The sequence below is a fragment of the Meleagris gallopavo genome, chromosome 2, assembly GCF_000146605.3.
Source record: "Meleagris gallopavo isolate NT-WF06-2002-E0010 breed Aviagen turkey brand Nicholas breeding stock chromosome 2, Turkey_5.1, whole genome shotgun sequence".
Classification (NCBI taxonomy): Eukaryota; Metazoa; Chordata; class Aves; order Galliformes; family Phasianidae; genus Meleagris; species Meleagris gallopavo.
In genome coordinates this window covers 25955779-25982729 of record NC_015012.2, presented here as the reverse complement: position 1 = coordinate 25982729, position 26951 = coordinate 25955779, and the positions used below count along the sequence as shown (strand labels likewise).

The following is a 26951-nucleotide window of genomic DNA, read 5'->3' as shown; positions in this document are numbered from 1 at the left end:
AAGTTAAGAACATGGCCCTACCACCACAGTAACTACAAAATAGCTTAGCTCACTTTCACTGAAAGGTGGTAGCTACACAAAGAAATACAAACCAACAGAAAAGGAGCAGTGCTGCCCTGAATTAAAGGCATTCAGACAACGGTAGTTCTGGTATATTAAATTGCCTCTTCAACTTATTCCAGGAAAATCTTCTGTGCAGGCAGCATCTTGGTTTTGTTAAAGAGCCACACACCATAACAACCACCTCTATGAATCAGTTTAAATTTTGAAGGTAATTACACAGATTGTGTCTGTGCTTACTTTCATGCACTGCAAATCCTCTTGTGCTCTAAAATCAACGGTAAACATTCGAAGAAACATCGCAAAATATTTTCTGGGAAAAAAAAAAATTAAGTTGATGCTGTTTGTCTTAAGTCTTAGCTACGTGAAATGCTACCCTAAGGCCTACAGTTGTCAAGTCACACAAGTGCAAATGTGTGTGGCCTTCCTGTCAACCAAATTTAAGTTTCAAATTTTAAACTCAGAAAAGACTTCTGAAAATTACCCAGTTGAGGGTAATCCACAGACATGCAAAAAGGCAAGATTAAAAAATAATGCAAGTTTTATCAGATGCCATCTCTTCTTTTTTCCCTTTCCACTCTCCCCTAAGTAAAAGATGTTCTCAGTTTCTGATGGAAAACTTCCTTGTGGAAGTTTTTGTAAGCTGGACATTAAAGATTCAGCAAATGTTCCAAACAGAGAGCCAAGATACCTGGTGCATTCTGTGAGTTCAGGGAAGAATTCTCACATACATGCTGTTCTGAATCATAAACTAAGGAAAGCAATTAGGTAGACGGTGATATTCACACACAGTCACACCAAAGCCAACAGAATTGTTCACAGCCTATTTAATGCTAAAGAATCAAAAAGACGTTCCCCCAGTTGAACAGAAAGCCCCTGCTCCCCTCAATTCTTAAGAAGTACGGGCCACTCCGGTGCTTCCTTGGGCTCCTTAAGAGGCTCAGAAGAAGAAAAAGGCTGTACATGACATTTCCATGACATTTTCAAGAATGCATACGTTTCTATTTCTTGTTATAATAATGGTATTTGTCTTAAAAGCATCAATGAATTCCATTCACTAGCAACAGAAAGATTAGTGATCATTACAAAGCCAATTAATTCCACATTTGGCTTTTATTTAGAGACTGAAAACCTAGAGAATGTGCTAAAAGAGAGACAGTTTTCTTCAGAACATTAGAGAACCGTTTAACTTCCAGCTTTTAGACAAGGCCATAAACTATGTCGATGCCTCACAGGACGACCATATTGTTCTGAACAGAGGGGGAAAGGAAGAGTAAGGAATATGAACCTGAGGTAAATGAAGGAAGAAATGGGAAGCTGCTGCCCTTCCAGAAACCTCTGGGGCTGAACACAGACCACAAACACCAAAAATATCTTCACAGGAGTAGTAGCACATGGAAGGCAGCTGCAAGAGGCAGCCTGCACCTACTGTGGCCAGACACGGACATGGTGGTCAGCCTCTCTGAGAACACCCACTCCAGGCTCCAAGCTCTTAACTCCGAAACATGCAAAGCATCTGACAGCAATACCAGTTCTACAGGACTGAGGCTTTGCTCTGGCAGTTCTGAATGCTACTGAATGTTACTGAGAAGTCACAGGAGACAGAGCATACCTGCCAGCAGCTGGCAAATCTACCTCACAGCAGAAGCTCCCCTTTCCACTCCAAGGCACTGGAAGGCCAAGAAGCACACGCTTCACTTTAAGCACGAATACTACTGATAACAATAACTAACTTACAGCTCTGTTAACAGATGCCTTTCATACACAAAGCATGCAAATGATGAGATTTTTGAAAAGAGAACCTGAAGAATACAAAAAAGAAGAGTAGGTCTTCGAACAGCAATAAGCATACGCAGATGAGTGGATGAGGATGTAATCATAACCCTTGGCAATCCATGGCAAATCCACTTGATCTTGTCTAGATCAATAACTTAGCAATCTTGAGCACCTCATGACTTCAACAGACTACCTGGAAATCCCAGATACTGTTGGTTCAAATCAAGGCATCGTAAGTCAACATTAGATCATGGAAATAATGAGTTGAAAGATTCTGTAGGCCCCTACTGCACTGCTAAAATGCCACAGAAATTTTTTTTTAAAAAAAAAAGAGGAACCAGAAGGAAACATCACCTGGCCATTAAATGAACTGCTGTGGTTTTAGCCACAAAGGTGGTAAGAGAGATATTTTAAAAGTCACGATGAAACGTGCTTTAGAATTCAAGTATAGCTAATTTAATAAAGAGGAATGCAGAAAATCATCAGTGCAAACAGCAACTGAGAGCACACTGAGTAATGACTCAGTCCAGCATGGAATAAAACTCTGTGGGTTTTTTTTGCTGCTGTGTTTTTTTGTTCTCTGTGGATTGTTTTTTGTTTTTGTTTTTGTTGGTTTTTTTCTTTTGTAGAAGTACCCTCTTTAATATAGAGTAATTACCAGACTACGAATGGAAACAGTCATATCATATTTATGTCACATCATTTGGTTAACACTACACAAAATTTTAAGGCAAGAAACTTAAGAAATACATTGTTTTCTGTGCAAAATCATTGAAAAAAATACAGATAATGAGCCGAAGCGGACCCCAAAAGACCATGTTCTTATCCCCATTTAATAACTGTGAAAATAACCACTAACAAATGGAAGAGATTATCTGGAGATGGGTACAGGGCAGTTTGCAGAGTCACTTGTCCAGTGGAAAGCACACAAACAGCAGGAGTACCACGGCCACTCTGAAGCTCCTTCTGTATCTCTCCCAGCTTTTTAAGAATTCATACTTTCTCCTTAAACAGCAGCTCATGCACAGGCATAAAAAGTACTCAAAGAACTAGACCTCAGATTCTTATGAAAGATACAAGACAACTAACTACAACAAATCACATTAGTGTTTCCCAGTGTCAACCTGTCAAACAAACTAGACTCAAAAAAAACACCAAAATAAACAAACAGAAACACCACAGTCCCAAATCCCAAACTAACCAACCGACTAAAGGAAAAAGCTTAGCACTTATCTATGTTGGTTGCTCCAAAAGCAATGTCTGATATTGATTCCCATGGAAACTACAACCAATACAAAGAACACAAAAGCACTACTTGATAAAGCATACTCTCAGCTACAAATTAACTTTTTTTTTTTTGGTTCAGCAATGAGTAAGAGTCTGCATGCCACACTCAAAAATCTGCACCAACGGAGGTGACCCACTGCCACCACTGCTGAAACGCACTACCCACCACCCCACTGTGCTCACACCAACTGTCTGGTCTCCATAAACATTCAGCAAGCATTGATGAAATGTCAGTGGGTGCCATTTTTTCTGCATGGAGGAATTCACTGATGCACTTTTGCTTCAGACACACTTCCATGTCAGACACCATTTTGTCAGACTGCCCTTCTGCTGCCATCTATCACACAGCAACAACATGTAATGGGATAGTGGCAGGAAGGTTCAACCGCTACTGCCGTACCACCAACATTCACCTCTGACATCGTGGGCCAACGTAATAAAATAAGAGCCATTAGTTTCAGAGCAGTCTTCATAGACTCATCTAGTAGGCAGTAAGACTCACTTGTGAATTAATAGCTGCAGTGTCCTAAGCTTCCTTTATTAAGTGCTAGACTGGGAGGACTGAAGAAGGGATAAATGGCAAGCAAACCCACACAAATTCCTCAGAAAAAGATTAATATTCTGGCAAAAATTTTGTTAGATTCTACTGTAACACTAACACATACATGAAGTCACTCTTTCCAAGTGCCCTTGCAACAGAAGCCTGTAACATTTCAAAAAATGGAACTGAGGGCTCTGCAAAAATGACAGGAGAAGAGAAAAAGAACTGCATAAGCTTTCCCTAGCAGGCAATTTCATCAGGGCTTTCCAAAGTATCTCAGGCCCCTAGCATGAAGGATCATAAGGAAATCTGATTTTTTACTAAGTTCTTAATACTTACTTTTCAGAAAACCATTATTTTCAGAAGCACACAGAGCTTCCAAAACCATCCACTTCCTCTGGAACGCCCTGACATTTTCATTTCCTTTGCTACTCCATACATACTTCAAATACCATTAAAAGAGTCACACAGAAATAACTGTTACTTCATACAGATGAATCCTATTTGCAACTGCAGCAGATGCACTTTCAGCAACACAGTATTTCCAAGTTAACCTGTCTATTAACAGGGAAAAGAACAGTCACAGCTGTCTGTAGGACCTGCTGACCCTCGCAGCTTGCTCCTTAGCACCACGCACCTTTGTTTTGCATGGGTGCATGTGAGTGAGGAAGCTGCCTTCTTTTTAGCCTGCACTAAAAGAGGAAGGGACATCTCTGCCTCCTGCATTATTTGCTCTCCAGAGGTGGCTGTCCCCTCAGAGAGTTGTCTAGAGTTGTACACAGGAAAGTCACATCACAGTGTCCTAGAAAGATCTGGGTTGGAAGGGACCATAAGGATCATTAAATTAACTTTTTTACTCAGTGAGTGGTGAAGGATTGGCACAGGATGCGCAGAGAAGCTGTGGGTGCCCTATTCCTGGAGGTGTCAAGGTCAGGTAGGATGGGCCCTGACCTAATCTGACATACTGGGTGGCAATCCTGCCAATGACAGGGAGTTTGGATCTAGATGATCCTTAAGGTCGCTCCCAACCCAGCCATTGTATGACTCTATGATCCCTGATCACGCTCCAAGAGGTTGCCAGCAGGAACAAAGCAGGACAGTACCATTCCTTTCCCGGCTCATCTGCTGAGGAGACATCAGCTCCCCTATAGTCCTGTTTTGTACACAGGTGCCCAGGGGAAGGGCATGGCACCTCCCAAGACCTACACACAAAATATCTGAAAAGGCCTCTTCCCTTCTCACCCTCCCACCCTTTTCCTTCACATATCCCAAAGCTGTTTATGCCCTCTCGTGGCAGAAACTGCACATTAATATACAAGCAGGGGGCACAGATACAAGCAAGGGATTCCCACTTGTCTCATTTTCCTCCCTCTGGTCCTTTAATTTCACTGGCTTTTGCTTCTGATTTGCACTGGAAGAGCTGCAAAATGAACTGGGCTTTGTTCTTGTCACAGACATGTCAGCTCCACGGGAGTAACGAGGCTGTTTTTTCATCAGGAGACAGCTACAGAGAACATTTTGCTGCTATTGCAGCAATTCAGCATATAATCAAAGTGGTGCTTAATTCACACATGTATTTTGATTCCCAACTGTTTTCCTGTAGAGTTAGGTTTTTTCTTTTTAAAAGGTTGTCATTATAATAACGTGGGAAGAGAGCAACCAGGGCTCACAGTAATAGCTAAAACAACCCACTGGATATATTGAAGTGATGAAGATTGAATTTCAAATGTTGCTGAATAAATGAACATGAGCGAGTTTGTTATTCAAAAGGTGCCTAGAGGACATCAGTGCCATATGTTCTAAATGAGATTTTATTTTATTACATAGTTAATGAGTTTACTGGCAAGACCTGAGCTTTTTGTTTGCTACCAAAATGGCAAAGGGCCAGTAAAGCCCACTCTTTGAGCTACAGATGGTCAACCATCATCTCCCATGGGAAAACCACATGTGTATCCTGTATCACTGGGGCTACATCTTGCACTTGGAACCTTGTACTTTCTTACAAATAAACTTGCAGGCAGTTGACTAAAGGGGTCACAACACCTGATCTTTATGAACAAAGCCTTTGGGTTAAATAAGGCTTACCTCAAGGCACCCTGCATGGACATGCTATAGTAAGTACAACCGTACTGTACACAAAGGCTTTTAATCCTAGCAAATAAAACAGTAGAGAACATCAAGCATATTCATAGGTGCATATAAATCATTACTGAGGGGAAAAAAAAAGAAAAAAACAAACTGAACTGAAGCAGTCCTTCCTTCAACAACAGAAACAAAATACGTTTGGGTTCTTTTTTATACAGAAGAATTTAAACCAATCTTTGCTGAGATTTTTTTTTCTCATTTTCTTCTTTTCTGTCTCTCCATATTTTTCTTTTTCCCTTTCTTCTCCATTTCATCCAGAAGGAAAAAGGAGTAAAGAAAAGCAGAGAAAATATCTTTGGGTGTGAAGATTATAAAAACCACCAAAATGAAATACTTTCAAAGACAGTTTGCTTAAGAAAGTTTACAAAACTTTGACCAATTATATTCTACAGAACAGTGAGAAATTCAGTATCTGATTCCTTAAGAACAAAAGTGATGTTTGCAGTAAAAAAAAGGACTAGGGAAGATGAACTCTTACAAGTATTGTTTACACATGGTAAAAGAACATTCTCCCCACACGGCAATCTCTCCATCAGCTAAATAGATTTGAAGATACTGCCTGTTTTAGGGGTCATGTGCTCTCACCAATGGCCTTTGAAAGAGGGCATTCTTTCTAGTTAAACCACACAGATTCAGGGGTTTGATCAAGACATTCAAGAACTTCAATAACTAAAAGAAAAAGCCCTTAAGACTTCACTGAACTCTAAACCAGGCCTTGGGGCTGAATATTCAAAAAGAACTTAGTAGTATTTACATTCCACACGCTCTCTATGGTCAGACTCCTCTCATCTCCACAGGGAACAGAGCTGAGTCAAGACAATAAAATAGTCGAACCCCACCCTACTTGTGAGTCCGGGCTTAGGATGAGAGGGAAAGGCGGGTGGGAGGGGTAGGATATGAGAAAACTTGAAGCAAGTCAACAGCAGCAAAAAAAAAAAGTCACAACAGAACACATGAAGACGTAAGTCTCATCTGTTCTGAGACAAAACAAGCAGTATTTTTGATTTTTTATCTATTTCTAGTAACATCTGCGTCCACCTACCCCTTTTTTAAATGAGTCACGTAGGCACTCTGTAGAGCTGCTTCCAGGAAGTACGACAGTTCAAACTCAGAGTATGCCGTGTTGCTGCCCTTCATATTCCTTGAATGTGTGTTGTTTAAAGTCTGTGAGGAAAGAAATCAGTGGGATTACAGACACCTCTTTGAACTATTCACTTCCCCACAAGATACCAAGAATAAAATGTTAGCTTCTGTTATCAGATTCCTCCTCAGGTTGCTTGAAAACCTACCTTCATGAGGTATTCTATTCTATTCTACTCCAAAAACCTTCCAAAGACAACTTTAAAATAAACTATACATTGACTTCTGTGAAATATTCTGTGTGCAATGTGAGTTTTGAAACATCAGCATCTGCTACTTTCCATTCTGATAAAACAGAAGGCTACATATCAATACCAAGGGCTTCAGAAGTACTACTCTGACCAGAGCCAGCATCTTGCATAGAAATAGAAACACAATGTTTAAGTAGGGATACCTAGCTTAACATGACAAATATTTTTAAGAGAGTTAGTAACCTACAAGGAGTCCTGATGGCAGAATCTTAGCATTTCCTCTTTGAGTCTGACCAAACCCTTCTTTCTTTGGCTTTCTTAGAAGCTCTATCTTCCAGATCAGCTAACAAACAGCTTTCACTGCTAGAAATTGCACTGTGTATACTCTCCAAAGTAGTATTTTACTTCCAGGAATGAAAAGGAGCTATGGACTGAGTGAGTGAATCAGGAATCCTCCATCCGAGTCTAGATGATGAACAAATTATTGTTCAAACTTTTTCCCTTCGTGGTGGACACAAGTTCTCAGTGAAAACATTTCCAGTGCCCAGCACTGCAGGAAGTGGTCCTCCTGCAAGGAAAAGGCTACACTTCATTTTAAATAAAAAGGTAATTTAGCTTTTTCTTGCAAAGAAACAGACCAAACAACTTGTTAGCTGGCTACTTAATGAATTTTTGTGTGTGCCGTAAGCTTATTTTTCTTGTTTTAACACAACTGAAAACAAAACCAGCTGCCTTGCTGCTGAGAGGAGGATAAATATCTGGTCAGAAGGTCTAAGGCTATAAAGAATAATAGATAATGTCCATTGCCTCACTGCTGCTCATGTCAAGTTTAGTGTGTGGCAGAGGACAGAGTGTGAAAACTTACGGTGTGTCCCTGTTAAATGCTGCTAGGCAGTTACAGAGATAGAGATACCTAAGCATGTACCCAGCAAGGAACTGGCACATACTACGGCTCAGTATAGAGCTCAGTACTCATCTTACTCAGCATTCTTAGCCAACACCAGGCTGAGCAGTTACTTGCTATTGATCCAGGTTCCTCCACTTTCACCTGGAAATGGCAAAGCATTGGCAGCTAAGGTGCTATAAACAAGCCAAAAGGTAACTTCCAGCTTGTTAGGGATCTCAAAGTCCAGTAGTGTGTATCATTTACATGGCCGATATGTAAAATGTCTAGGGCTCCTTCATGGTAGCACTTGCTCCATAAAGTCCGTAATCCTTTTTAGTAAGAGCTAAATTTGAGATAAGGACCTGAGCATATCAAGTATTCAGTACTTTACTGCAGGCAAAATTGGTTTCTACATGTCATTTTCAAAAGAAACTGGCAGAGACCAGACAAACAGCTGTTTTGCAACTGCTTATACTGAAAAACTCAGCCTGCAGAAATGCTAAGACACCTGGCTCCTTCAGACTTGTTCTCATTCTCTTTATTATCTATAATTGCTTGATGTTTTCACCACCACTCTGCAGCCAAAATTCCTGGATGTTCTACTCAAGTCACCAGGCAACACCTGAGCACATTCCTTACCTTTTCAAGCTCCTGCAGGTACACTTGAGCAATGACACATGCAGTTTCAAAGCAAGTCATGACTTCTTCCTCCCTTTCGCACAGGCGAGCACGTGAGGCAATTGAGTTGGTTGAGCGCTCCAGAGACAGACCTGTAAAATAGCAACACCTTCTTTAACTGGAGTCCACTAACAGCAACACAGCCACGTTATACTTGTATTTACTGTCTGACAGCAAAGTTTTTCCATATGTAGATTTCCCCATAGTTTTAGTGGCTTTTAGGAAAAAATCCCGAGAAAATAAAATTCTTACACATGCAAGGCATTTTTGTCATGCTGCTCTAACATGGTACCACTGCATGCTTCTACAGCACCTTTTGAACATTTTATGAAGAAAGGACACAGAAATCCTTTGTCAAGGAAGAGCAAGCAGAGAAATTATGGCCTATATTTCCAAAGATGGCTACAGATTTGGGGTGATTCAATATAAGTGCTATTTCAGAAAGACCTTAGCAATGGATGCGAGAATTTCTGAGCATCCACTATTCCAAGTGAAGCTTTCAATAGCAGCAGTTTTGAAGAAGAAACTTGGAGAAAGACACCAACATAGAACTGGAAGATCTGAAGCCTTTTGTGGAAAATCTAAGCACTCGCAAATTGCACAGACACACAGAGAGTTCTTGGAAAACAAGAAAACTACAAAGTCACCCTCTATTCCAAAGAGAAGAAAAAAAACAAACCACACTTGTTTTTTGTACCATAGAAACATTATCATCAGCTCCTTTAACAATCATATAGCACATAAATAGAGATCCATAGCTACAGTCCTTGCCTGGCCTCCCACTACTATATGCTTTATTTCCCTATATCCCTTTGGAGAGGCTATATACATGCACACTGATCTTATTCTGATCTATATAGATTCTTATCCCCCACAACACCGCTTGGAAACCTGGGTCTTTTACGCCAAACAACTGCATAGATGCCCAGTAGTCCACACAGGTTACAAATTGTTTAGTATGCATTTCCCAGAAAATTTTATATATAACAACACTGCAATACTAATGAAAAACTTTTAAGATGTAACACAAAATCCTAGCCTTCCTGACACAGGTCTGAAGGATGAGCTGTTTGGACAGGCTCCCCAGGGAAGCAATGAGGACCACCACAGCATATGCCAAAAGAATTTGCCCCATGTGAAAAGCTGCAGCTCAAACCAGGAACAACACCTTTCTTATACGTAAACCTGGGCACCCAGCAGAGCTCACTTTAGGACTCCATGGTAAAGGGGAGCCAGGCTACTCTATGATGAACAATGTGTAGAAGCACTCATTCTAGAGGAGTCTGAGACTCCTAGACGTTCTTAGCTTTGTTTATTTTTCACATTCAAAGTTTCCATTTTGTCCCCTTGGTAACTGTGCTAGGAGTTTCCCTGTCTCAAGTTCTGCCTTTGAGGCAGACATGAGCAGTTACTTCAGTGGAAGAAGAAGCCCCACATAGAATCATAGAATCACTCAGGTTGGAAAAGACCTTAAAGATCATCGAGTCCAACCACAACCTAACCATACTAGCCTAACTAACAACCCTCTACTAAATCACGTCCCTGAGCACCACATCCAAACGGTTTTTAAACACATCCAGGGATGGTGACTCAACCACCTCCCTGGGGAGCCTCCTCCAGAGCTTAACAACCATTTCTGTAAAAAATGTTTCCTGATATCCAACCTAAACTTACACTGGTGCAATATGAGGCCATTTCCCCTCATCCTGTCACCTGTCACCAGTGAGAAGAAACCAACCCTGTTCTTGCTGCGGGCACCTCTCAGATATTGGAAGAGAGCAATAAGGTTTCCCCTCAGCCTCCTTTTCCCCAGACTAAGCAGCCCCAGTTCCTTCAGCCTCTCCTCATAGGGCATATTCTCCAAGCCCTTCACCAGCCCTGTTGCCCTTCTTTGGACCTGCTCCAGCACCTCAATGCCCTTTTAGAGGGTGGTTCCCCACTGCTCTGTCCCAGATCGAAGATCCATGGCACATTCCCCCAGGACCCACCAAGGAGAAGCACATGTGAGTATCCTGCACTCTTGAAAATCCTGGGGACAATTATCTTGCTGCTTATCACTAACAACCATTCTGTGCTGTCTCCTTTCTACTGACATCCATCTTGCATAGGAGAAATCCAACAGATTTTGTCCTCCAATCCACTTTTGAAGCCTCTGGCTTTATGTCAAGATTTTTTCCCTACTATTTCAGAGTTGCTCTTCATTCTGTTTCTACATACTGAGAAGGAAAAAAGGATGTTAACTCAATACTCAAGAGAAAACATCCAGTGGTAAAGCCACATCAACTTACATGTATTACTCTCAGATCTGACTCAATTCACCTCTGAATTTCGAGCCATCCACCTTACCCAAAAATAAAACCAACAAAGTGTTGCATTTCAGAGTCACCTCTCTGATCAGGATGCTGCAAGAGCCACCCGAGCACCGTCTGTGTGGGGGCGGCTGTCGTGGGAGATGTCACACACAGAACAGGCTGACAAAAACCATTTACATACAGGCTGCCGCACACTGCAAGGAGCTACTATCTTTAAGCTCCGATGTGGGGGAGGAAAACAAGCAGCTTTTGCCAGCACCAAGTGACAACAAACATACCCATCCGCGCAGCCACAAAAACAGAGGTGGAGCAGAATGAAGATGGGGATACCAACATTTCCAAAAAGAATTCTTGCTACAGTAATCACAGAGCAATGTATAAAATACTGAAAGGAGATGGTATGCAACACTGCACAGATTTTTCCACTTGCAAAGGGCAAGAAGGAATGACCCACATGATGTGAAATTAGTCACAGCGCTTCCTGTTCATACTGTGTGTGCTGACCTGATGCTATCAGAGTGTAAGATTTTCTGCAGAATCTGAACCAGATTCACCACAGAAACACAAGAAGAAAAATCAGAGCGGGCAGGCAGCAAATGCAGCAGACAAAAATGAAGGACAAAACAAATTTCCTACTCTGCAGCCATCCATTCAGCTCTCACAGTGCAAAGTCCCAAGAACAACAGATTTGCTTGAGCTGCAGCTGCGTGCGGATAGCACTGTTTAAATACCCACCAGCCCTGAAAGCACAAATTCCACTAACTCTTCTCCATTCTCCAGTTATCAGCAAAGAAAATCCTTTGCAGAATTGCATGCATTTTTAATTCAACTCAATTCCCCAAAAGACACAGAAGACCACTAAGTGTGTGGAATGTGTCACATCAGACTTAGCAAACATAGCTCCTGCTGAGATTGAATTAACTTATGGGCAAAGCTACCTGCTTTCTGGACAGCTGGTTAAGGAATTTTTTAAAACCAGTTACGTTAAGACGATACCAACTTATAACTCACCTATACCATGATTTCTCTCATACAAATCAGATGCCCAGATTTAAATAAACAGACATACACAAATACATATTACAGAAACATTTTACATACAGAAAATACCATTTACTAATGGGTTTGGCTCAAGTTAAAGAAAGATCTTTCATAAAAAAAATAAACTCTTTCTACCTACTTCAGAGGCAGCAGCTTTCTATGTATAGAAGCATTACTTCTCTTTCTTGAATAAAGGAAAGGCTTCCATCCACTTTCGTTATTCCTCCAAAAAATCATCTCTGGCTCTTTATCTCTCTAATTTTTGCTAGTTCTTCTGCCATTCTAAAGCTAATTTACATTTATGCCAGAAAAGAAACACACCATAAGGCATATAAGAGTCGTCACAGACTGAAGAAATTCCTTCCTAAAGTTGAAATGCACTGCTTTCATTCATGAAAACCTGAGTGGGGACATTTTAGGAAGGTTTATTTCCAGCTTCATCTCATCCAGTCCTTCCCAAAGGAAGAAAACATGTCATGTGGTTCCAATGCTCTGAAGTGACGTTATTAAAAGAACAGGAAAACACATGTGCAAACAGACATAAGGGCTTATTCTCAGCAACAGAGATCACAGCAAAATTCAGGTTGGAAGGGGTCCTGGGAGGTTACAGTCCAACTTGCTGCTTGAAGAATGGTCAGCACAGACTCATCAGGGCTTTACCCAGGCTCTGTGAATAGATGGAGACTGCACAGCTGCTAGGGAGAAGAGCAGGCTAAGGTAGCCCGCTTCTTCCAATTCATAAACTAGTTCCTCACATAGCAGCATTACTTCTACTAATTAGGAGGGATATATCAGTTTACTCACAGTTCTCATCATTTTCATTCTAACACAGGCTTCCATGTGGCCTGGCATAACGTCTGTGTCAAGCACATTGATAGGAACTGAAAAAAGAGCTTAGAGTGGACTTATAACTCTGCCAAAAGCATCAGTTCCAGTCTGCAACTCAAGGCATACCTATGCTCACAGCCACAGACAGGCTACCCTGGCCAGAAGCCAGTGAGCTGCTAAGCTGAGGACATGCAGTGGTGTTACTACAGGAACATAAATAATTTGTCCCAAGGTAAACTAGGGTGTGAACCACAGCACAGCAGCTGCACATCCTCAGTCCTGCATCCCTTCCAGCACAGGATGTCTTCTCCTGGGCACCTGTAGCCACTTTAACACAGTTCTAACAGGTCAGCCCACACCAAAACAAGACCAGCTCCTGAAACACATACACACGTGAACTAAAGTTCAGAGGTGCACTAAACACTTTTTCAAAGAAAGCAGAATTAAAAGGCACAACCAAACCCTTGTAGAATTGGTACTATGGCCATCCTGCCCCACTGCCAGCCAAGAAGCCAACTTTAGAGCACAGCTCTCAACCAAGCAATCACATTATGGTGTATTGCAAAGCCCACATTTCAACAAAACAAAGCAGCTGTCTGGATTGGCTTGACATAAGCAAGACCCAGTGTTACGTATTATTTCTGCCACAACTCACAGCAGCTTAAATAATTCACACCAGCGGTCTTGACACTCATCCTCCCAGCAACTGGCCTATCAGTTTAATTGCATTTTCTTGCAATGCAAACAGAACTGGAGCAAGAAAGGCCTAGACGCCCTGGGTTTTAAATACATCCATATACTTATATTGCATTTTGTGAAAGGGCAGAGGGAGGAAAGAGGTTTTGTTTTGCAAGAATGCTGCACAAGCTTCTCATGCTATTGCTTCAAATTACTGCCACACAAAAGCCTTGCATCTTACAGCAAGTGCAGAAAACTCGTGACCTCAGCTGAAACCCTCCGAAGACATTTTGATCCACAGCATGGAAAATGAAACAGGGAAATTGCCTCTGAAAGGCTGCTTAGCTGCACCAAAGCAGAACTCAACACCTACTCCCAGACATTCAACTTTTGGTTGCAATAACCTAATCCTAACACTGTTACACTCATTATGCAAAGGAGAACATTATCTGCTTAGACTTGCACCTACAATTCTAGTTGATGTCTAAAACCAGGAAAGCTTCCTGATTGAACACACGTGTAGCCACGGGGGTGGCAAGCAATGCTCTGAGAAGCCACTTCAGTCACCTCCCCCAACCAGTTCCACATTGGCTTGGCATACCTCCCTGCAACACAAAAGACAACCACCTCAATCCAAGGACATCTGTTTTCCTGAGCATATCAAGATGTGACGCCTGCAGGCTGGTTGCTCTACAGCTTCACAGCAGATCTTTGAACCTGGACTTTAAACGACAACAAAGCAGCCTCCGTCTTTTTGATCACACATCCTTATTCTACTGAACTAGCATTTCCAATAAGCACATTCATAAATAATATATGGACTTCTAAACTAATATAATGTGCATGTTATGTAACCTACTCAAATATAATTTGAAGAATGAGATAAAGAAAAACTAAAAATATTTTTCAATTTCATTACAGTACAAAATATTTTCTGTGTCATTAGAAAAACAGGAATTATATTTTTAGAGAGAGCCATGTGATGGATTGTGGTTCTGCACTTTTTTTGGCAAAAAAATCTTTGGTTTACACTGATACACTGATTGAAAGGTCCAGTTCTTGGATTTAATTTCATATTCAGTTTTAATGGCTGCCATAGCTGACAAAGGCATGCAGACCCAAAGGGAAGTAGTGCGCTGTAGGCTGCACTGACTAAATTTCTTTAATTTAATAATAATAATAATAATTTAATAATAATCAGCTAGTATATTTCCCTCTACCCTGTGTCGATCGGTTGGTCATAAACAACGTTAACAACAAATGGGTTCAAAACCCACCAAAACTCATTATTTGGACAATTTTTAAAAGGGTTAGAAATTTGTGTACAGGTATGAGTTTTTGTAGGCAGCATATTCAGCAACTGCAACAAAAAAATAATAACAATCAGATAATGATGGAAACATTTGCCAACATCTGCTGTAAAAGCAGTTTCAGTTGCTTCCTTGTCATTAAAACATCACCTCTACCTTGAATGGACAGATAAAACATGTTGGGTTTTTGCTCTTTGTAAACTCCTGCTAGGTAGCATGCTACTGACAGTCATCACAGAAAAGGTGAGCAAATTTGGAGCGCTCATCTTTTTGTTAAACATTTTTAAGTTCAATAGCTCTTTTAAGCACTTTGCCACAAGAAAACCAGTGAGGGTGTGTGTGAAAGATGCTTTTGCTCGCTTCCCCCTGCATCACAGAGTACCGTAATAATTCTACCATTCAAAGGTTTTGCGTTTACAGAACTACCAAACTGATAACACCCTGGATCACTCTGTGCACTTCTTGGTTTCTCTTCTTTCTACAAAATCTTACCTACAACTGATAACAAATTTCTCGTGATACCACCTCTGCAGCCTTACCCTAGAAACCACTTTTTCATTAATTGCAAAGCAGTGGCTCCAGAAGTTGTTACACCTGCGCAATTTTTTCAGAAACTTTGTTTTTACTAAGGAAATCATTTATGCCTTACAGTATATTCTCCAGTGTTTTTCCTTCAATGGCTTGTTTGTAACAGTTCTTCCTTCAAATCCCAAGGAAAGTATTTATTTGCTAACAAAGGAATACATTTTAGCTTGTGACCACATTGTCTTTCATGTATCATTTCAGCCATTTACCACAGCAGGAAGAACAAGTGTTCGCGCAACGGTATGCGGTTTGACCCCTTAGCTATTGAGAAAGAAACCCCAAAAGAAGCTGCTAAAAATTTATTGCAAGATTCAGTTAAATTTTTTAATTACTGAATTGAATGTTGCTGGACTTCAAACATCACTGGTGTGACCTAATTACAAAGGTAGAAGCGAGGACTGCAGAATGTGGCTAATGAAAGGCTCATACTAAGAGAAGTGTCAGCTCCACCATTTTCTTATTGCTCACTTCTGTGTGCATTATCAGCAATCCACAACATCCTGATGGAAATCTTCAAGGTACAAGGGCTGCTCCAAAAGTAATGCCTCTATTATATGATGTTGGCCCATGACATCAGAGGCAGGTGTTAGTGATAAGCAGTAGAGATTGAACATTCCTGCCAGTATTCCACTACATGTTGTTGCTGTATGTCAGAGGGCAGTAGAAGGGCAGTCTCACACAATGGCATCTGACATGGAAGTGCAGATGAAGCAAAGGTGCGTCTGAATTCCTCCATGCAGAAAAATGGCACTCAATGCCATTCATCAATACTTGCTGAAGCTTCATGGAGACTAAACAAGGCATGTGAGCACACTGAGGCAGTGAGTGGTGCATTTAAGCAATGATGCCATCATAGCAGCTGTGAAACAGGGGATCACCTTTATGGATGCAGATTTTCATACACTCTTGTTTATTGCCGGAAAAATGCATATCTAATGGTGGCAACTACACTGAAAAATAGCACTTTGCAGCTGAGAATTTGCTGTACCAGACAGTGCTATTGTGCTCTCTGTATCTGTTCTAGTTTCCATGAAAATAAATAAAAGGCATTACTTTCAGAACAACCTATGTATTTTCTTTCTGAATCCCAATGGAACATTTGTACATCCCTGGTTTGTACCAGGACACCTCCATTCTATGATACATCTGACTGCAGTGAAGGAGATAGCACTGCTGGACTACAGTAAACAGGTGAGAGCAGCATTCTCTCACAACTTGCTGACTTGGTCAACATCATCCACATACTTTCACAGATGAAGAATTACATTCGTCTCTAGCCTAAATACAGCAGGCAGAAGTGGAGAAGTAGGAAAGCCAAGTGGACGGGGCACAACAGAGTATGGTTGCACTGATGATCTAGGGATGTACTGTTTGGGCTCACTGCATCACTGCCTGGCAGCAGCACCAGTGAGAAAGTTCTTGTGTAAAACTGCAGTCACTGAACCAGAGTACACTTCAATATGTCCCTGGGGATGTTCAAGGCCAAGCAGGATGGGGCCCTAGGTAGCCTGGTCTAGTATTAAAGGGGGAAGTTGGTGGCTCTGCCTGTTGCAGGGATATTGGAGATTCAGGATCCTTGAGGTCCCTTCCAACCCAGGCCATTCTGTGGTTCTGTGATGTACTTTTGGAGCAGAAGAGGAAAGAAAAAAAAAAAAAAAGGATTACAACTTAACAAAGCACCTGCATCTACAAAGCAGAGCTTTTGCCTATCAGACAACTACCCTGATGTCAGCACAAGAACTACATGCTCCCCTGTCTAGTTGACATAATTGTAGGCAGGAGCACTTTGAAGCATACATGAGGTACAGAACAAAGTCTCTTCCTCTGATGTGCATCAACATTTAAAAGAGACAGTTTTTGTTAAGCAAAAGTGCAAACAAGTTCTGCAAACAAAATGCCTTATTCTCAGTTAGGCAGTTCTCAGCATCAGACTGTACCACACATTCTTGCATTAGCCAGCAATGCCATCTGCAAGGCTGGCAGGTTCCAGAGCAGTGAATGGGGGGTCCCAGCTAAGTCAGAATATGTTCAGATAACAGCTCTCCTGGTCTGAGCTGGATTAGAGTAGAAAATGATTAGAACCCATCAAGAAAAAGCCTACAGTAAGCAGTCCATACTGACAATTGTGTCATATCGATATCTAAATGAATTAGTGTAAGTAGGGAGGGAATTCACACCCTCAGGATTTTCCCTGCCCCTTACAGCCTATCACCCATTTTTGCTCTATGGGTACATGACAGCAAGATGTCCCCCGGTCAGCCAGAAGCAGCAATGCAGGCAGGATTTACATAAGGTGAGAGGCGGTGGTGGTAGAAGGACAGAGGAAGATCTGGATTCTCCCTTTGTACCACAGCAGAACTGTAAGTCTTCCTTACAGTCATAGGACTAACAAACAGTAATGCAGGAATGGATCATCTTTATCTTGACACAGGCAATTACAACATGCTTTTACTTTCCCTTATTACTGCCCAGAAAGGACAAGGCAAATGTTTTATCTGAACATGGAAAAGTGTCATCACCCTTCCAATAATCCTATTCTACATTTATCTTACTTGTCAAGACAAGTCATATCCTTACACAGCAAAAAAGAGAGCATGTAGGAATCTTACGCACTACAGAAAAGTTTTTCTTGGACAACTTGATCTCTTATGATCAGCCAAGGGAACAATACCAAGCACAAAAATACACAGTCATAAGGACAGATGTGGTGGTGGGTTGTTTTTTTTGGCATCAGTCAGGATAGCATTCTAAATGCTAGTCTGGGAAACGAGAGTGCGACTTGCGAGCTTTTATGTCCTCAGAAAAAAGGGCAAACTGAGGAAGTATCCAATTAGCCTGCAACAGGTTTGTGAACTGTCACCTGGACAAAACATGTCTCTAGCAAAAAGAAATCAGAAGTGTGAATTCATTCTGAAAGGAGGATAACAAAACAGATTATGACTCTGCAAAACTACATAGCATTTCTAAACTCAGCTTATCTGCACTAGCAACTGTTCAAACTGCTGGTTCTTGAAATTACTTCAGTCACTGTTCCAGCACACTCAATAGTTTGGGTATTGCCATCTCATTCAACAAAGACCAAGTACATAGAAATGCCACACCACAGAAGTTAACTGGAAATTCAGGTTTTGGAAGGACTCTCCTTAAAAATATGACTGTTTGAGTTAAGCCCACAACATGCTCTATTTAATTATTTGAACAAAATTTATCTTTGCAGCATGCAATGGGCAGCATTAAGTAAAAAAAGAAAACAAACTGAAGTTAGAATTTGATGAAATGCTGAAATTAGTCTTCAAAATAAAGGCTCTCTTCCATGAAGCAAAGGAGAAAAAAAAACAAAAAACCACAACCCCCTCCTCTCTTTTTTCCTTTCATCTCATTCCATTTGTTTAATCTAGTGAACAGCTTTTCAAAGCTGAAGAATCAATACAGCTTTGATTAAATAAAACCAAGTGGGAAAGGTTACTTTCCACTTTTAATCTATTTATTAAAAAAAAAAAGCATTCATCACCAAAACTCTACCACTTCTAACTCTACACAAGCATTGAGTTAAAACTGTCTGTTTCAAGTGAAATTCATTTAACTGAAAATCTTTTCTTAATCAAACTATTTAATGAGCAAGAAAAAAAAAAGTAGATTTATCATTACTTAGCTTTGCAATAAAGACATTTTTAAATGGACATTTTATTCTAGTTTCCAAGAAAATACAGCTGAGCACAAATTTCACCTAGAGAATTAGTTGTGCTGGAGAAAACAGTATTAAAAAATAATGAAATGACACGCAAATGTAAAGGACTTCCCTGAAGCATATGAACGAATAGGTGAAGTATCTCCTGATTAGGTAGAAAGAAAAAATGATAGTACCACAGCTATGGTTAGTAGATGCAAACCCACATTTTTAATAGATTCTCAAACCAACAAGAAATACCATAAGAATTAAATGAAGAAGCAAAAAGGAAGTTTAAAATAGATAGTTAAAAAAAAAAAGAGGCACAAACTGATCCATCTAAAAATCATGCTAAAACCAAGTGCGTAGGTTTCAGAAAAGACCAAAAGTTCTTTCTTTTTATTATTTCTTAAAAGATTTGTTTCTCCGCATACTTGTGATACCACCATTTTCCATCCACAGCACTATTATAATCTGCAATCACTTCCAATTTTACAAATCCAAGATTGAGATTTTACATGGACAGAAAGCAGAAAAATATCTTTTCAAGCAATGCTGATCTCACCTTGGAAGTTTTAAAAGACACAACCTTACAAGAAACATGAAAATGTGAGACTAGTCCTAAATGCAACTAAACACAGAACCCTGAAAACCCACAGAGCTGATCTAAACCTAGAATCCTGGATGGATTCTTAAATTCTGGAAAAGCCCTCGCATGCTGGGCTCAGAGCTCTGCTACCATCAGTCTAACTCCAGCTCCTGGGAAAGCTCCAAAGAACAGTGACTGGCTTGAAGCATGTGCATGGCTCAATCTAGAAGCATTGGCATCGCGACCTTACGGTTCTTCAGAAGTGTCACATTACTACTGCTCTTGAACACCTTCAAATGGCTAAAGTAGGGTTTAGGACAAAATACAGAATGTTCCAAGCCACGGGACTAAAAAAAAATTCTTATACATGTGATTTGTGGTTGACTTGTAACAAAATACAAACTCCCCAAGGCTTCTCACAGTCACAACATTTAATGATCTCTTCTACGTGTCTTTTTTTTCCGAGATTCAAAAATGCTGAGCTCCATATCAAAACCTTTTGATACCATGGGGCTCCTTTCTGAGGTTTTCAAATACCTCAAGCCTTTAGAAATCAACGTAGTAGAGATTCACCTCAGCATTCCTTAGCCTCCCACAAGTACGTTACCCCAAAGCTTCCTTCCAGCCACCACTGAACCAGGCCTTCAGTCCATCCACATGAGGCACCAACTGAGGAGGCCATGAGTTCAGCACTGCCAGCTTCTGACCGTACAGAGATTCAGACCTGATCTCCCACACTGAGCTGAAATTAGCAGTAAAGACACAAAAATTACTGAAGGATGGACAAAGGGAAACAAAGAGGTAGTGGGACTGTTAAAGCCCTACTTCCCAGGAAAGCAGCTAGAAACTATGAGCATTCTTATTTCACCACTGATTTGCATGCAGAGATTCAAATAGGAAGTCCATTGGAGGTCTGGCAGTAGATCTGCTGGATGCAAGGAGCTCCTCCCTAATGGAGTGACTCACCCCACAGCAGCTCTGACACTGCACATCCCCATCAGAAGTCTAAAGAACTGCCAGTCATGACAGAGCCCAGGGTCCATATGCCAATTAAGTCCTCCCCACGCCTTCATGACTCAGGTTGGCAACGGGCTGCAAGAAAGGCTGGGCACCACGCAGCTCCCAAACAAAAGAGGCTTCAGACTTCTAGGTGCACCACCTCCCTGCACTCACACCAAGTACTTAGGCAACAAAAGAGGAGAGAGCACATCTCCATTGGAACTAATCCAAAAAGCATTTAAAAAGAACAAAAACCAGCACAAGTATGCAATTCACATTACATCTTTTTCATATTTTTAATATATTTACACAAAACCTACTCTAGAATAGCTTAAAATGGCTCTGACACTACAGAAAATGACTGAGTCAACAGACAAGTTAGCCATGGGAGATCTTTTTCCTACTTCCTTTCTTCAGTTTTGCCACTGACTCACAGCATGACAGAAAGCAACTCACTTCAGTTCTCCGTAGCTCCAACTTCCTATCCGTACAACCAGCTTAATGAACTTCAGTTGTCTACATAAATTTTATTTCAAAGACACTCACTGTAAAAAGCCAAATACCAGAAGCAGCAATATCACCAGGCAAGAAATTACTCCATTCACGTTTCTGCAGAGAACAGTGACATGAGCTAGGGAATGAAAACCTCCAAACACAAAAATATAGGAACGTATAACCCCCCTGAAAGCTACAAAAACTAATTTATTTAGACACAGTTATTCCACAAATAGGGAATTTAGGTGAGCTTAAGTCCTGGCTAGAGATACACTTTGCTTTGAAAAGGGTTAGGTTGTGACCAACTCTACCATAGTAGAAAGATCTATCCACTGAGAGCAGATGGGGATCACTGCAGTTTCTGCAGCAAGTGCTGCCAGAGGTAAGGCAAGCCAATGGACTTACATCTACATGTGCAGTTTTGCAGCTCTGCCTGCATGCCTCAAATGGGCAACACAAGTAACAAAGCCACAGTGCATCCCAAAAGAATAAGAAGCAATACACAAGCAAGTTTTATTACTCAATACGGTTTCTCACAACTGCTTGCATCAGCAATTACCTGCCATACTGTAAACCAAGTAGAGGTTTTAAGGTGGAATTAACCTCACAGAAGATGAGGAGGAAGGAGAGACACGTACAGTCCAACCACCCGTTAACTCACAACAGAGGTTAACAGTCACCACTAAGAATCAAACTGTTGTTAGTGCTCCACTCAGTGCCCACAGGACTATGACGTGCTACTCCTCTCCCATCAATGCAGGGATTTGGGAACAGGAGAAGCAGAAGCCATCAGCTTAGATACTAGAAGAATCTTAACTTCTGACATTTATCCTGCAATTTGTTGGTAGCTCAAACCCTAGTATTCATAAACAACTTCAGGATTTCATGTGTGAACTCATTTTGGGTGGAAGCCAACAGAGCATGGCAAGCAAGAAAACTTTTCCTGCTCTTCAACTTCTACAGCTCAATTAGTAGGGCAGCAAATTTGTATCTCTTCTTACTGTAACATCAACCAACCACCTGCTACCATTCTTCAGAGGTCCCTCAGATTTAGCTCAGCATCCAGCCTTCAGTATTGTGGAATTTAAAAGGTGCTCTAAGAAAGCAACCTCAGTTTTACTGTCTCATGTTTCATTTCTACCCCATACTGGATTTGCACAGATCCTCTTTCTGTTTTAGTTTTAGTTTGCCTTCAACATTAAGACAGAGAAGTATGAATGCCTTTGATTTGACTTTTTTCTTGTGACCCTTCCTGCACTATCCTTGAGAACAGTACTACCTACACACAAAACAAGACGGTTTCATATTTATATTAAGTAGTAACAAGCCCTGGTCTGTTACTGGGTGAACATGAGTATTCTCGACCCTTCCTCCAGTTACAAAAAGATCAGAATGAAAAATTAAGCAGGGAATTGAAGTTCCTGAAATAAAGAGAAAATAAAGATAGGGTTCTGGCTTTTTTTGGATTGTTGTGTTAATGATCTCTGCAGAAATTTTATCAGTGATGCTCAAGAGTGACTTTAGAGAAGTTTTCAGCTTGTATAAGCTAACAGTAATTCAACCAAAGGCATCAACAGAATTTCTATAGACACCAAATGAAAAAAAAAAAAAGGAAAGAGTCCTTATACTAACATTTAAGTAAATTTTAAGTAATTCAAATTCATGTTCTGCTACTTGTCCTGCAGCTGTAGCTTGGGCAGACACATTCTGAAAAGAAAATTTAGATCCACGCTGCTGTTGTCACAGTTTCCTGTGCAAGTTTCTAACACCTGCTTCTGTAGAACTGGTATGTCAATCATACAGAATACAGAAACTACGATCCTAGGAGTGAGCACTTTCTTTAAAGTTAGCTGGGCAAGTTCCATTCAGCTGGACTTTTTGGTCAAAAGCTTTGGTAGAATATCAAGTGACTTACTATATACCCCTGATATCCTGGCTGATCTGGAAGTAATCATTATGGAGGATGAATGCTGTGAAACAGGACTGCAAAGAGGTAACTTTGCAATAGTGGGAGCACCTTATAAACACGCACAGGTGCAAAAAAAATATTTGTACTCCACACTAAGCTGTTGAAAAAAAAAAAATATTAAAGCCTGATCCTCTGAGCTAAACACTTCCACCTCCTGCATCTTCATAAGGCAGTGTGGTCATCTATCACAGAAGTCTTCCAGGAGCAAATGTCATTTTGTCAGCATTCATGCATACCTTGTTATACTCTCATCTCACCCAAGGATCTTACCCAATTCCCAGAAAGGCTGAATGCCCCACTAGTCTCAAAAAACAAAAAATCCTACAATAAATGGACTAGTAGTCACTCACTCTTCTGTACCATGCAAGCTCTAGTACAAGTTACAGGTGAATTAGTCCTACTCCACAAAAGCTCATTAACAAAGCAGATTCAACCAGTGCCACAGCAAACATAACCAAAGCAAGCAAGGCAGCAAAAACAGGTTTAAAAAAAAAAAAAAAGGAGAACAAATGTGTGAGTTCACAGAACACCCAAATTATCAGCAATACTAGCAGCCCAGTCAAATAGCATGTTGGGTTGATTTGGCATCACTCTTTTACATACCAGTTGAAGGTATCTGATCATCACAGAGTTCTCATTCACCTAATTAGCTGGTGGACATGCTGAAAAGAGTAGAAAGCAGTAGATAGGTAGCAGTACTTGAGCAACATTTATAAAGAAACTGAAAGCAAATGAAGGAGAAGGCTACTGATCTTCCCCCTCCCAAAGCAATAACCAACTAGAGCCTTCCTTTCACCCACTCAAAACTGAAATACGCTTTCACTATCAACAGAGGCGGTTTTGATTAAGATCTCTCACTGCAACATTCGTAGAAATAAAAAGGGAAGGAGACTCCTGTTTGTACAATAGGTCTGACACCATGTGATATACATTGCAAAAACATACTACCCTGATTTGAAAGCACATATTGCATTAGTCCAGAGTTTAAAACTTGGTAACAATGTCCTCGTTTATTTCACAGAAATCATTAACATTTACAAGTGGATGAACTCTAAGAGAAAACGCAGGCCCCAATTAAGCTGAAAGGTTGATTTAGATTTTCCCAAAAACACATGCATAGGTGTGTTGCTGACTCACAGCCAATAGTTACCACACTATTTCCAATGTCAAGCTTTTCTTTGCAAGTCAGCCAGTTTTTAAAAACCATGGACTAAGACTCCTTAATGCCTTTAAAATTAAACTACACAGACTACAGCCAGTAGGATTTTCTAAAGGTACAGCACTGCCCTAATTCTGTTCCAATCTTGGAAATGTAACTTCAACCTCAACAACATACTTCGAATATACACACGTGATCCCTTACCTTTAATAACAAAGGCTTCAGCCACCAGACGCAGCATGTACAAAGGTTCATCTTTTGTTGAGAGGTCATCAATTCCTGCTTTTGCATACATGCTGATGGCATCTCTGTAGGATCCCTCTACATAATGAAGCTTTCCAAGGATCAGCATAGTTTCTGTCATATACTTAGGCTGAAAAGGAGGTGGGGGAAAGAAAAGAGTGAATACACAGTAAAATACCAGATAGCACAAATGAGGTACTCGAGAACAAACTGAGCAAATTAAGAATGCTTTATTCTTAACCTCGCAAACTACACAGGTTGGAGTAAGAAGGATTTAAGTGTCTAGTGACTTTTGGGATAAGCTAGTGAGAGAAGTAAACCACAAAGGTCAAGGAACTACTCTGAAGTGGTTGACCCGATTCTATTCGTTCACCAGCCTCTGCTAACACATAAAAGCTTACCAGTGTCAGAACTGGCCACATACACATAAATCCCCTGCATCGAAACTAGGAAGAAAGTGTTGTTCAGTCAGCTACTATCCTCTCCTCCATACTTTTAACTAAAGAGCAGGAAAGCTCCCAAGCTTTCTCAAGGTAGAAAAAAAGAAGGCATGTCTACCATTTTTAAGATTTGACTGGTTTCCTAAGGATTGAAAATATCCATACAAACTGATGAAGAAAAAAAAAATATCTCAGTAAAATACTAACATTCAGACCCTTCTTGTGCTTCAGAAAGCATGAAGCGATTCCTAACTCTGCCCTCCTTTTCTCAACACACTCAATCAACACAGGCCCAATCTTAAATGAGTAGCTAAGTCATCACTAAGAAACACTAACTGCAATTCCTGAAGCCAAACCTAACACTAAGACCTGAGAAAATTCAGTTGTTCTTTCCATTACTGGGGTTGAACTGTAGAGCTAGATGCATCACGCTTCCTTCTCCAACCTTCTATTTTTTAATTATACTGACTTTCAAGAAGTTAACAAGGAGCACCCCTGGGGAAAAAAAAAACAACAAAAAACTAAGCATGTGTGCCACAGCAAGCAATTCAAGTATAACACACGCTTCCAGGATAACTAGCCCGTAAGTTTAAAAGTAATACAAGTCTAGAACTTCAGACTGTCGTAACTCACAGATTTCTTAAAGCTATTTTACTGTGTGTCAAGGATGCCAGCAACCGTTGATCTTGAAACTCTCCTAAAGCTCTGCAGCTTAGCTTACGTGCAGCTACAAACCACGTACCCAGACCATAAAATAAATCTGAGGCATAACTTTGCCTATCTTCTCTGGCAGAGGCTGAGAGAAATGCCAGGCTGTAATCCTGGACTTGCACTACAACCTCAGACACCCAGCAGCTGCTCACAGCAGGTCTCACATCCATCAGGAGCTGCACACAGTTCCCTCAGCCCATGAGCAGCAGAAGGTCCAGCAGACGGCTAGCCCAGCAACACTGCTCTGTGGCCATGCCTCAACACTGCAGAGAGCTCCACCACTTTCTCAACAAAAATAAACAGTACATATTTGCAGCACATCATCTGTTTGTATGTACTACATCCAACAGAAGAGACTGCAAAGGGGCACTGAATTACCAGTACATCAGTAATACCTATAAATACAGCATGGTACACAGAGGGACGTGATTAGGCAACGTCCTTCCTATCAGGCTAACAAGTGCATAAAAAAAGTATCAGATTAACAGGAATTACAGTGACAGGGCACACTTACTCGCAGTTTTCCTCTGATTAAGACATTGGTCAGATGCTGCTTAGCCTCACTCAATTTTGGCTCACTCCTCTCTGTCAGTGGAACAGAGTCCTTCAGTTTGGCAAAGTTTTCCTTCAAGCATTCTTCCAGCAAAGCTTCTGCAAGCAGCATACTCCCGTAGTCCTCTAAATGCACACATCAATCAACAAGAAACATCACTTAGAGCTGATCACTCAAGAATGCTATTTTTATAATATAACTAGCGTTAAATTAGCAATTAAAGAGCATTAAAGAATACACCACCTTCAAGAGACAGAAATAGTAACCCCTAGAGACAGAAAGAAATAATAAGGGGGGGAGTAGGAGGGAAGAGAAGTTGCACTAACTTCGAGCTACTGGAAACCTTATGACACTTCCTTTTGACTTGAAGATCTCCCTGACAGGATCCTACAGCTTTGACAGCACAGTTCATCCTCGTGCTAGAGTGACACGGCTGCAAACCAACAGGTAACGCTTTCAGAGCAACTAAACTGCTGTTATGCTTAAGGGAACAAGTGAAGGTCCCAGCTCCACGCGGCACAGCCTCGCTCCTCAGCGGTTCTCCCACAGAAAGGCGAGGCGCAGCCCGCGCTTCAGCCCGGACGGGATCCTCACAGGACGACCGGTTCGGAGCCGGAGGGCTTCAGCACAGCGCGCCGCCGGGCCGGGCACAGCGACCCCCGCACGGA

The 26951-nt window shown here is 41.0% G+C and overlaps 1 protein-coding gene across 3 annotated transcripts in view; it reads right to left on the bottom strand.

The window, feature by feature from the left end:
- TTC7A (tetratricopeptide repeat domain 7A) overlaps window positions 1–26440 on the bottom strand; it is a 164112-nt gene extending 137672 nt beyond the window's left edge. Inside the window, exons 1-4 of one of the 3 annotated variants that reach the window (XM_010706791.3) lie at window positions 26245–26440; window positions 24541–24709; window positions 8666–8796; window positions 6852–6973 (exon numbers count right to left, since the gene is read on the bottom strand). In XM_010706791.3, coding sequence (XP_010705093.1) covers window positions 6852–6973; window positions 8666–8796; window positions 24541–24709; window positions 26245–26394 — 572 coding nt within the window. In that variant the 5' untranslated portion in view covers window positions 26395–26440. Of the gene's footprint in view, window positions 1–6851; window positions 6974–8665; window positions 8797–23780; window positions 23840–24540; window positions 24710–26244 lie in introns of those variants that run through there. The other 2 variants (XM_010706788.3, XM_010706789.3) reach the window with 2 other exon arrangements.
- Window positions 26441–26951: the final 511 nt, after the last annotated feature.